Raw genomic sequence first — 12428 nt, forward strand, 5'->3', positions numbered from 1 at the left:
ATGAACTATATAAAAATAGAATCATGGGTGAAACATAAGCTTTACTGAAGCATATGAGCATTTTTTTTAATATATATAATGCTTTATAAGTCTACTTGGTTTTTTAGGAAATATATTATATTTTCTTCTCCTCAACAACAGCTATAGTTACTGGTTAACAATAAAAAAAAAATCAAAGAATGCATGGTAAATTACACTTCAAAAGATAATACACAGTGTGGAAAATGTAACCACTGGTTACCTGTAATGTAGAGCTTTTACATTTATGAATTGTTACTTTTACTTGAGTAGAGGATCTGAATACTTCTTCACTACTGGTAATCCTTGCACATATTTTGGATGCTGAAAACCAAATAGTTCCTCCATCACTAAACTCCAATGAATGAATAAATGAATGAATGAATGAATACATAAACATGTCAATTAAATAAATGATAATGACACACAAAGACGTGCGTTTTAAATTTAAAAGACATCTCAGAAGGACAACTTTTTTTTCTTCTTTAATTCATTGATATAAAATACTATAATGCAAAACATTTTCATTTACAAAACACACTGTCAGATCCTGTCTGTTACAGAGCAACAAGCATCACAACTCTTTTTCTGTTTTACAGTGCAAGGCAATATTATAACACAATCAGCAGTTCATATGCAGTAGCAGTATAAATTATATTTGGCTCTCAATAAAACACTCACACGTGACCCACAAATACAGGGATTCAACAATAAGCTCTCAGTGCATTCGTAGTATAGAAAAAGAACAGGATAATTATGGGCTGTTCAGCAACCTCAGTTACTGCATACGAGTTTGTCTTTAAAGTCCATTTTATGGATGTAAATCCAGATAGCCAGCGCTTAACATCTGACAGCAAACAAAAAAAAATGAGCCAATGCTCCTCCTTCACTCTTCAGGGTGATGATGAACAGCCTTAAGGCTGTCTCAAAAGTGGGAAAGTGTGTACACATCAACACACAAGGCAGCACTGGGTTTGTTTTCAGGGTAAAATGATTCCCATTGAGTTGTCAGAATGCTGTCATGCTTTAAAAGACCTGCAGGAAATAATAACATTAGCATTTATTTAGTCATCATTAAGACACACTAAATCCCATTGCTCGGAACTGAAAGGGCTCGTCATTGTGTTCTAGTTTTATAGTATTTCACCAGTATCGAGGGGCACACAACACATTTTGTTACATTTCGTTATAAAAGTCTGAAAACCTAGAAGCAACCAGCATGTTTGGCCACCAATTGCAATGTCTTTGAGACTCACCCAAGTTCCTCTTTTAGCCTGCTGAGTTTATCATAGAGTTGATCATTCTTCACCTGCATGGGAGCACTTGGTACAAACCAGGCTGCAATGAATTTGCATATGACGACAACATGCTGCAAGCGGAGAGGGCAATGTTAGGAATCTGATCTCTTTTTCAATTGTGAAAACACCAAATGGTTTCATCAATGCAACGTGGAATTCACCTCTGAGATGCCGACTTTCTAAATAAGCAAAACAAACCCTTTCACACTTTTGGTGGATGTTATAAAGACTGCAGAACTCTTCCAGCATAGGAACAAGGTCTTTTAGTTGAGACTTACCTCAAAGAGGATAACAAATGCAAAGCGCACAGCTAAGATTAGCCAGAACTGCGGGGTAAAACTGTAGTCACTGCTCCTGTAGTCTTTATAGCTGCAAAGAGGAACAGCGCAGACCTGTATCAGTCTTTTTTTAAATGTCAATGCACAGTGGATGACTACAGGTAAAGGCTGCAGTGATATCCAACCATTTACAAAAAGATTGTAAGGTTTAGCCTGTATAGTACCAAGTAATACCACTAAAATAGAAAAACATCAGAGTGTACTGCAGACACTGAGCACTGAAGTGCTGTACATTGTATGTCTTAACTTGGTTTCGTTGTAGCCTCAGTGCCACAATTGGGACTTTAGTTGTAAAAGAATAGCATGAAGGAAGAAAAAACAAAAGTACAAACCTGCATGAAGTTACATTTAGGCCACTCAAAGTGACCATCTGGTTAGGTTTAAACCTAACCTTGTCATCATCCATTGACGCAATGGAGAGTGTGTTGTTGATATAGCCGACCATGCAGCTGAAGTGGGAGAAGAATCTATATGAAGTGAGTGTTTCACAGACCATTGTAAATTGTAAGCAATTTCCAGAAGAATGCATTCTCACTTAATATCTGTTACTGTGCCGTTGGCACAGGGACCATAGCGGTACTGATACACCAGTCGAGGTATGAAGTCCGAGGATACTCCAATCACCAGCCCATTTGCAATGACAGCTAAGACACCAATAGCCTCCAAAATGTCTATCCAAACACCTGAAGAAAAGCAAATGAGGGTTCAGAATGCATACTTGCATAGCAAGAAGTGAACAAACTCGTTTTCGTCAATAAGAGACCCTCACCAATATCGTTGGTTTTCTTGGGAACCATCCTACGCTCCAGTGTCACCATCTTGATGGCATCCAAGCGAATTTCAATCACATTATTAATGAGGGCCAGAAGTGGAGCAAGAGGAAAGGCTGCCACAAATATGGTTGTAAAGCTGAACTGGATCACTAAAGTATGAGCACAGAAAAAAAATATCAATCAAAATTAGTCCAGTATTTGGGACAGCTATGTTTGAACAAACCACAAGGCTCATACCCATCTCTAAAAACTCGGCAAACAGGCTGAAAGAGTCAACGTCTTTGAGTTGGTAGTTGTTGTGCCAGTTTCGAAGCTTGCAGATGTCGCACAGTTCAGCTCCATCTTTGACCTCTATATCATCTTTTAGGTAGCAGTGAGCACATTTTCTCTGTAGCTTCTGTGTTCTCTTGCTTTTCAGGAACTTGCGAAACCAGCTGAAGCAAACAACAGCACAGCTTTAACCAGCCCAGTCCAACACTACGCATGCTGCTTGTGATTATAAAATAAATTTATACTTACGGGCCAGAGAACTCTAACACATTGCTGATGGTTTGCTTTAGTACCATTATAATGGTCATTTGGATGAACAGGTCTGTGAGACATCCACTGGGGTGACACTGCACACAAAAGTGTTATACATTTATGATATTGTCAAAAATAATTACGTGAAAATGTGTGTATGTTCTTCTTAGTAGGAAACAAATTTGTGTTTGCTCACTTCCTCAAGTCTCCATTCTCCTGCAATTCGTACATAATCACCTGGATGGCCATTTATTCTGTCATCAATGTAAGAAAAACAAGCCATTATTAGTCTGATGTGTCCAAGTCAATCAGGGCAAGAGAGCAGGTTTGATAAGTTAAAGAAATGAGCCACAACAGGTTCTTACCTGCCAAGAAAAAATGCCACATAGAAGAGTGAAGAGAAATAGGTGAAGAACTGGAAGGTGAACATCTTGACAGTGAAACTCTTCTCAAATGACTTTGTTTTCTCTGACAATGAAAGACTGCATGTTAGTATGTATGCATTTAACTGTTTGGTCAATAGATAGCAAAATCCTAAAACCTGGCAAAATGTATCTCGATTATTTATTTGTCTGAGTTGAATTAAATGTATCTTGTAAAGGTATGTTTGGCAAAAACATAATTAAGATGTTAAGATATAAATAGGTGTTGAAATCTAGCGTTAAGTAAGTCAGTTTTTACAAACTCCAACTTGACACATACTAGGCATCATAGCTAAATTCACCTTTGCCTTACAAAAAACTGAAGTGTAATAGAAATCTAATCATGGATGGATAATCTTAATGATTACATTTTGATCACATGTACAAGTTCCAGAGATCTGACATCAGGTCTATGTTTAATTCAACTTAGATATCAAAAATAATGAGGGGCCAAAAAAACAATATCTATTAAAAAATAAATAAATAAATAAAAGCCTAAGGACTATGCAGATCAGATTTGACTGTAGCTCCACTTTATACCACTAGATGGAACCCGAGTCACTCTAATGTCTAGTCTGCCCTGGAAACAAACAACAGAAGAAGAAGAGGAGGCAAATGTTGAAAGTGAGACACTGTACTGTTGCATTAAAAATTTAGTTTATCTTGAATTTGATGGCAACAAAATGTCTCAAAATAGTTGGGACAGGGGCTGGAAAACTAAGTGGTGCTAAAAGGAACCAGCTGGAGGCACATGTTGCTACTAATCAGATTAATTGGTGACAGGTCAGTAACAGGATTGGGTATAAAAAGAGCATAGAGTCTCTCTGAAGTAAAGCAGGGCAGAGGTTCAGCAATCTGCAAAAAAGTGTGCATACAAATTGTGTAATAATTTCAAAATAATGTTGTTCAACATGAAATTGTGATGACTTACTAACACCTATAGTACATGATATCAAAAGATTCCTAGAATTTGGTGATCACCACCGTGAACAAGGCTAAAAATGATCCAGAAACACTGCCATTTTTTCTGGACCAAACTCAGTTAAATGGTTTTAGGCAAGGTAGCTTTTTGGTCAAATAAATCAGAATTTCAGAGTCTTTTTTAAAATGATGGATGCTGCAAACTAAATAGGAGAGGGACCATCTGGCTAGTTCTCATCTCTCAGTTAAAAAGCCTGCATCTCTGATGGTATGGGGGTGCATTGGCAACTTGCACATCTGGAAAGGCACCCTAGGTGCTGAAAGGTATATACAGGTTTTAGAGCAACGTATGCTCCAGATTACGTAATATTCAGGAAAGGCCTTGCATATTTCAGCAAGACAGTGCTAAACCCCATACTGCATGTATTACAATAGCACGGCTTAGCTCGAGAAAAGAAAAGAAAAGAAAAGAAAAGGAGGAATACTCATCATTGGTAAACATGACCCCATCAAAACTTTGGAGATGTGTGATCAAAGTCAAGATTAGCTCATATTTTTTCACGCAATAGTAAAATGTCTCACTCTCAACGTGTTTTACATTTCTTATGTTCTATTGAGAATAAAATATTGGCATTGGTTAGAGTATTGTTTTGTGAGATTTGCAAATGACCGCATTCTCTCTTATTTACATTTCAAACGATGTCCTAACAAAACACTCCCAGTTTCCCAGGATCGTCTTTTCCTTCCACTACTTTTCAGTTCATGTACAGTTATGTGTCAGGGTATTTCAATTTGTCTGTGGCAAATCTTTTTTTGGGGTGTTATTTTTGGTTTTGTCTTTGAGGGATGTTGCCCTGAGAAGCTATAGACTTGTCAAGACTTGAATTTGTCAAGCAGTTACCAATCTTGAAAACAGACTGTTCCGTATCCTACAAATCTGTCTCTGTAACATTGGTTTTGGGTAGCCTTATAGATGACAGCATCCTGTCCCAGGCAGGTGTGGCACTTTTTGTCCTGCATGAAACTGTTGAAAATTTCATTTACTTCTTGCTTCAGGTCTGACACTGGAGGCAATAGAGATAAATACAGTCAACATACCTATTCTGCAGAGCTTCATGGCAACAATCTTGTTGACCTGTGAAGACGCAGATAAGTTCAGGGTCATAGAGGATATGCCGTTTAAAATCACACAGAAGTCCACTTTTAGCGATCTTTGTACCTGTGTCATGACAGTGATGATGATGTAATGGAAGACAGCTCCCAGCATCATTGCTCCCATGTTGGAGTGGTTTCTCAGAAACTCCCACGAATCCCTAGCAAGATGCCCAGCAACGATCACCCTGAACACCACCAAGGCATGTGTCAGGCCAATGATCACCAGTATCTGTGGACACAAAAAACAAACACATTGTGCCACTACTGCCATTAAATACATCTTTCTGCAACAATTAATGCAAGCTTTCATTACTTCTTCCATATGCCTAACCCTAATCCATCTTCAACTCTCTTACTTTATCCAAAGCCATGAATATTTACAAGATTTGCTTTAAATACATTTGGAGTGGAGAAAATGCATAGTTTCTCACCATAACAGTGACACAGATCAAAACCAGAGTGCTGTGCAGATAGGAGTGCTTGAATTTTTTTGGTTCACATTTGACATCGTTCACTATTTCCAAGATCAGCTCCTCCTGTCAGTGAATTTAAAAAGAAGACAAAGCAATAAACAAAGCACTGAAACCCCGTCATAAAATTTCTGAAGTGGGATGTAATAAAGCGATCATACCTCCTCCTCACTCCAATCAGACACTTTCCATTGGCACACATAGGAAGCCCGATGTCTCTTCCAAAACTCCAGAAACAGCGTTGCTATGAAAATAAGAAGCACATCCTATATGAGACCAAAAAGCTTTTTCTGTAACCATATTGGCAAGAAAATTGGTTGTCAGTTTTGCACTGGGCTTTCTACTTATAAGGATTTTTAGATGCCTTTTTTCACGTTAAGCATTCACTGAAAGTTTGAATATGTTGACATATTCAACATCTAGAACAATTATTAGAGAGGCAGCAGAAAATCCAGGAGCCGGTTCACATGTCTGTGCACGTAACAAATGTGTAACTGTGAAATATTGTGGGACATCTTTTTTTCCCTTTTAATTTCCAAGGGGCGTTGTCAGTATGTTTAATTTACATTTTCAAAAAAATAGTGTCATTACAAACTGTTTTTGGAAACAGGGTTGTATTCTTATAGGTTACTGCTTGACCACCCCCACGGCCAGATTGCCCAGAGTGATTCAAATGTGAGTAGCCAAGAGGAGTAGGTTCTCTCAGTGATTGTGGCATCTCTTTGGCAGTGCACATCTCCGAGGTCGCAAAAGCTGGCAGTTAGATTAAATAAATCTGAGGCTGATAAAAGACTTGATAGTACATGGTGTCCTGTACAGCTAAAAATATTTCAGCAATTGTATTGCAGAACGGTTCTGCACCCTGATTTACAGTATTTAAATGCATCTTTCATCTGGATCTAAACAGCTCTGGAGCGTGACTTTTGAAAATAACACACTAAAGGTTGGATGTGAATATTGACAAACTCACTCCATATTGCCATGAACATCGCAAAGAACACCGTGCCATTATTGTCGAACAGCAGGGTCACCTGTGGACAGAAAGTACCAACAGTCAGCGCCAACAGGCAATTATTACCACTCAGCTACTTAATAGTAACATAATGACTTGCCTTGGCATACGTGCATGTGTCTGAGAGCTTCCACACTTTGCAGGAATCGTCACAAAGTGGGCACATGACTGTGTCAGACTCGCATACTTCTTTTCTGGAAGGCAGAAAGGTCAGTTATAATGGAGGAGTAATTGCAGAGAAAAGGCTCTATCGTGACACAAATGCTGACAGAAAGTCGTGGAAAACTTACATGAGAGGGGAGGTGTTGAAGAAGCTGAGGCCGTAGAATAAGACTAAGATCCCTATGAAAGCAGGAGGGATGAGGAGGTATGTGTACCAGCCCAACCACAGGAAGTACAAGGCCACCTTCTCCCCAAAGTAGTTCCTGACACAAAGAACCCACATATATATGGTAAGTCAAAGGAAAAAAGTGTTGTGTTTGTCCCGTGCAGAAACTGTCGCTTCCGTAAACATGTAAGGGATGTGCACATATGTATATGAACATGTATTTCTAAACTTTGCATGTAAGCAAATATTGGATGTAGATTTTATACACTTTATGATAACCTGATTTATTTCACTTCAACTGTATACTTAGTTCAGAGTGAAATATTTATGTTAATAGTCATGTTCATGTTCCCAAGAGGATAAATGTTGCTGACTTTGTTGATCCCATCATAGCTCTTGCTATTCTTATGTTTAGTGCTAAATAGCAAATGTTAGCGCGCTAACACACTGACAGATTATGGTAACCCTGTTCTACCTTGAACCCTCAGAATTAATAGGATGTGAACGGTGTCAGTATATCAAAATACTAATGTTGGTGTTTATCTTTAAGGCACAACATGGTGTTGAACCTTACTTAAGCTACAAACCATCTAGTGTCCAAGTTGACTTTTTTTTCAAGGAACCAAATGACTGCATCACACTAATGGTTTTAGAAAGTCAGTTTGTTGATTCGCAGATGATCAAATGAGGGCTGGGCCCGAGCTGCAGTACATAGACAGGGTACTGAAGCTACAGCAGTAAAGAGGAAGTGCACTTCAGCTGTTTCCCCACCAGTCAGCGATGTGGCGCCCATCTAAAGAAGTGCACCGAGGTGTTGGTGTTTTGAGAATTAAGTTTACCATTTTCCCTCTCTGATTCAGTGCTTTGTGCTCACGATTGAAACTTTCTGCACGTATCCATACATTCACACACATCGGAGGCCACATGGGGTTCAGTGTCTTGCTCTTGAATATTTTGACACGTGGTCCGGGAATCAAACCACCAACCTTCCACTTAGCAGACAACGGCTCTTCTTCCTGAGCTACAGCCGCCCCTTTTCTAGAAAGAAAAGCTTCCAGACTCTAATGGAAGTTAGAGTCACCTTTAACCTACATTACAAATGGGTACTCCACACATTTTAAACCCTGGTTCCAAATAATGCCTGCATCATGCTGGTGACGTGTTTGCTGTTGTCTTGTTTCCAAAACAATAATGCTGCCATTGCTGCAACTGTATGGAAATCAGAATTATGAATAGGCTGTTGTTTTGCAAACCTGACAGCAGTTATGGGTTGCCCTTGGAAACAGGCTGTCCACCGTGCCCAGCTCTCCTTCAGCTCTTTCTGTTTCTTTTTCTGAAAGCAGAGGCACACAAAATGAAAGGAAAATCATCAACATGCACAAGAGCTTTGTGCAAACTGCTTAATTCAACAGGCTGTTCCACGGAGAACGTAAGCTTACAGTGTGACTACATTAACTAGTGGGGCTTTTTAAACAGATATGGCCTGTTGATTAAAAACTAAATTAATACTACCTCATATCTTAATCATAACCTTTCTAAGCCCGTGTACACATTCACATTTCTGCTACACTTAATTTAACCTGCATGTGTTTGTAGTAAAAAACAGAAAAATTGGATATGTTGATGTTTTCATGGTCACATATGTATCAATGTGCTCACACATATGCCCATCTACTCCAACCACTGGATTACTCACAGCATTAATGTGACTAAAGTACCCAGAGACAACTCATGCATGAACAGGGAGAGCATGCAAAATTCACACAGCCAAGATTTGAACCAGGGTTTTTTTTTTTACCGTGAGACAGTGCTAACCATAGTGCCATTATCCCAACTGTATCATTTGTGATGACACTTGACAAGAAGGCTTTAAAGTCAGCATTAAAAATTAGGTCTATGTGTGCAAGAATTTACCTCGTGCAAACAGAACCTTGCCTCAAAAACCTTTGACTTCATGAGATCCCGTAGGACTTCTGTGAAGTTAACAGGAAAGACAGATGATAAAATAAAATGAAGTGTCTGGTTAAAAGAAAAGGATCTAGATTTTTAGTTCTATCTCACCTCCTGAATAGATCTGGGTATGATTTAAGATGAAGTGGACAATCCTTATCCTGAAACAAGGACAAATATCTTTTGTAAAAAACAGTTTTACAGCAAATAAGGGTTGCCTATTAACAGTGACAGATGAGCTTAGAGATCATTTAGAGAATCACATCCACACAAGACAAGATAGATCACAAGTTTAGTAAAAAAAAAAAATGGTATCATCTCATAGACAATTCTTTAGAGATAACCCAAGTAAGAACAAGTCATTAGTAATGACGTTAGGTGGTGCACATAAGCAGGATGGATGTTCTAAATAGCATCAGAGGTTTGAAATACTAAAAATAGACAGAGTTATTTGGCTTACCTTGTACTGAGAGACACAGCATTCTGATCTGAGCTCCAGTTACAGGCATCAGACACTTTGAGCAGATACCTGTACTTCTGAAATATTTCTTTAGGCGCTTGAATCCCATAGAAGACGAGATCATCATCAATAATTTTCTGACAAGAAGAAAGAAAGATGAGATGTATTGAAATTTCTCACATTTGCAACTCATAAACCAACAAGAGTAGATGTTTTGTTCTTTGTTAAAGACCCACTGTCACTTTGAAGTTCTTCTTCTTCAGCTCGTCAATGTATTCAGTTTGTTTCTTGAAAGCTTCTCTCTCCTGGTCATTCACTGTTTTGGCAACCAGGACGTAGTCATAGGACAGTGGAGTGAGCTGTGTGACCAAAAAGATTAAACTAGAATCAGACTCTCTGACATTTAAGAGGCCAAGGTTAATCTGACAATTTAGAATATTGGGAGCATTCAGGATGTTCTCAAAGGGGTTAGATTAAATTATCTCACCACAGGAGGAGGTGATTGCTGCTCACTGCCATTCTCTTTAACCACTCCCATCAATTCCAGCAGTTCAATACTGGGCTTCACCCCAAAATGATAAAAGAAACATTACAAGGAGAAGTCACGCTGTCAACAACACTGTAAACAACATAGGCACCACAAAATAATGATACAGTTTTTAAAATGGCTTTGTTGTTTGTGCCTGCAGAAACAATCTGATGAAAATCAGTAGAAAGGACTTCACCTACAAAAGAATCCTGTCTAACTATAACACAGAGGTGTGTCCAGGAATGCCACAATGTTGACAGAAACTTGTGATGAACTTGACTCACCAGCAAAGCTTGTCATTGCACGGGGTGATTCTCACCTGGCTGAACAACATAGCATCTGAAGTTGCTCTCATTGTCATGCCCATGCATTCTTTTCACAGCGTTTCGGTTACATGAGCTTCAGAACTAAAAACGCGTGGCCAGAATAGAAACACGTTGTGAACACTATAAAGCCAGAGGACATGACATATATCCCATTCAAATCTAGCTCAGACTAAAGCATACATGCGTGGCCAGGCTTTGGTTTGTGTAAATCTGGAGAGGGTCTATGTCATCTCTGGGGCTTGTACAGCGTTGTTGAAGCGATGTGGTCTGATAAGTGCATTATTAGCTGTCATGTCAAACAGCGGGCCTTCGATGACAAAACATGAGCTGGCCTCAGAGCAGCTACATTATGTATCGACATGATTATTAGTAGGATCACCCACCTGCCTCCTGTGGCCGGGCATGATGAGGAATCCAGCTGCGACCTCCCGGTTTGCGGATAATCCTCAGTCACCATTCAGTGATCCCTCGGCCTCAGTCAGCTGTGATTTCTCCAACTATAAAATGAAATGAGTGCTCCTCAAGATATAGTAGGCAACTTCCGGATTTCCAGTTGAAAAAAAATTGTTGTTTCACAGGCGAAGGTATGTAAAAGCGACTCTACCTGTTGCTGGTGTCACAGCTTTTGTTACAGCCACCTCCTTGTTCTCCTCTCAGTCAGTCCAACAGTGCACTCAATGCTAGGAAACCAGCGTCCACTGTGTGGTATTGTTATAGACGAAAAGAGACAATGGATTTTATATGTCAGGTGCGATGGAATGGCATATTTTCATGTTACCTCCTCCTCCGGGATAGAAAGTAACCTATATCCGCCGCTAGATGGCAGCAAACATACTGACTCCACTGACTTGGCCAGGACTGAGTCATCCTACACTCAGCAGCACTGTGACATTTGTTAAGGAAAAAGAAATTATCAGTTGTGAATGAACTAATTAGATTAATTACATTTAATGAAGTAAAGCATTCAAATCAAAACACAGTGTCCATGCTCAGGTACTGGTTTTATATAATATGTGCCATCGTTAGATTATTTACGCTGAAGTATCAGCGTGTAAGTGTGTTGCTTACACACTGATTTTGTCCACAAGTCTTTATTTGGCTCCTCTTCCCCATCTTCCATTTTGAACATGCAAAGAAAAGACTTAAGGGTTCTGATTTAGTACTTGTGTACTTCATACGTACATGAGTTCATGTACTGAAACACCGAAATAAAGTACAAGTACATGTTATAAATTGGCTTTATTCTTAGACTGTATGTATTCATATTCTGTAGTTTACTAAATAATCTATGTTCCTAGTTTGTACTTTTACACTCTGCTCATACAAACACAATGTATGTTCAAGACTTTAAGATGACGCAGTGGGATAAAATAACTGGGTCAGATAAAGCGTCTCTATTCGGACAGATAGGTCTGGTACAGTAGATGCACGCCTGAAACCACACTCACACACACACGTTGTTTATCACATCCAAAACATGACGAAGACGGTGGATGGCCTGCTCATGTCACTTGCAAATGTCCAATTATACTTTGTCGAGTGTAAGTACAACCTCTGTGAGATAAAAGGTTAATATAAATATGAAATGTTTCCGGATATCGGGGCTTGTCTGACGGAGGCCCTGCGAGGGCTCTGTCACTCTGAGTCCGGCACTGCCATACTTCACATGTGACCACGAATAAATACTTTGTTTAACTTAAGATTTCTCCAGCTTGTTCTTGGGCTTCCAATGAAAGAATCGGTCTAACATACCTCAAAACTGCACGTAAGTACAGTACCCGAGTACATGTACTGACATACTTCTACTTTAGGAAATCAAGATCTGAAAGTATCTTAATGTGTTTATTGAAAGGCTAAGCAGATATTAGCTTTACAAAGGCTGTCAAATCAGGGGAGAGTCAATATG

At 39.1% G+C, this 12428-nt stretch overlaps 1 protein-coding gene across 1 annotated transcript; it reads right to left on the bottom strand.

Annotated features, from left to right (window-relative positions):
- Window positions 1–487: 487 nt before the first annotated feature.
- Window positions 488–11739, bottom strand: LOC142384087 (anoctamin-9). The gene is made up of 25 exons (XM_075470035.1): window positions 11127–11739; window positions 10906–11019; window positions 10155–10229; window positions 9904–10026; window positions 9668–9804; window positions 9319–9368; window positions 9172–9230; window positions 8511–8590; window positions 7220–7354; window positions 7030–7123; window positions 6888–6948; window positions 6079–6161; window positions 5879–5983; window positions 5512–5676; window positions 5391–5427; window positions 3315–3417; window positions 3146–3203; window positions 2947–3044; window positions 2665–2861; window positions 2424–2576; window positions 2190–2337; window positions 1987–2103; window positions 1595–1685; window positions 1275–1387; window positions 488–1053 (listed from the first exon to the last, which is right to left on the bottom strand). Exons 2-25 carry the CDS (start codon window positions 10924–10926, stop codon window positions 1038–1040), a joined length of 2319 nt encoding a protein of 772 aa, XP_075326150.1. The 5' UTR covers window positions 10927–11019; window positions 11127–11739; the 3' UTR covers window positions 488–1037.
- Between the last annotated feature and the right edge of the window lie 689 nt (window positions 11740–12428).

This window comes from Odontesthes bonariensis, chromosome 7 (genome assembly GCF_027942865.1).
Source record: "Odontesthes bonariensis isolate fOdoBon6 chromosome 7, fOdoBon6.hap1, whole genome shotgun sequence".
Taxonomy (NCBI): domain Eukaryota; kingdom Metazoa; phylum Chordata; class Actinopteri; order Atheriniformes; family Atherinopsidae; genus Odontesthes; species Odontesthes bonariensis.

Bases quoted from the DNA above. Each gene is read 5' to 3' on its own strand.
- LOC142384087 (XM_075470035.1), bottom strand. From the start codon at position 10,926: ATGCCCGGCCACAGGAGGCAG. The intron at 5,984-6,078 runs GTATGATCGCTT...ATTCACTGACAG, and splicing joins CTGATTGGAGTGAGGAGGAG to GAGGAGCTGATCTTGGAAAT. The intron at 5,428-5,511 runs GTACAAAGATCG...GCGTCTTCACAG, and splicing joins TCATCACTGTCATGACACAG to GTCAACAAGATTGTTGCCAT.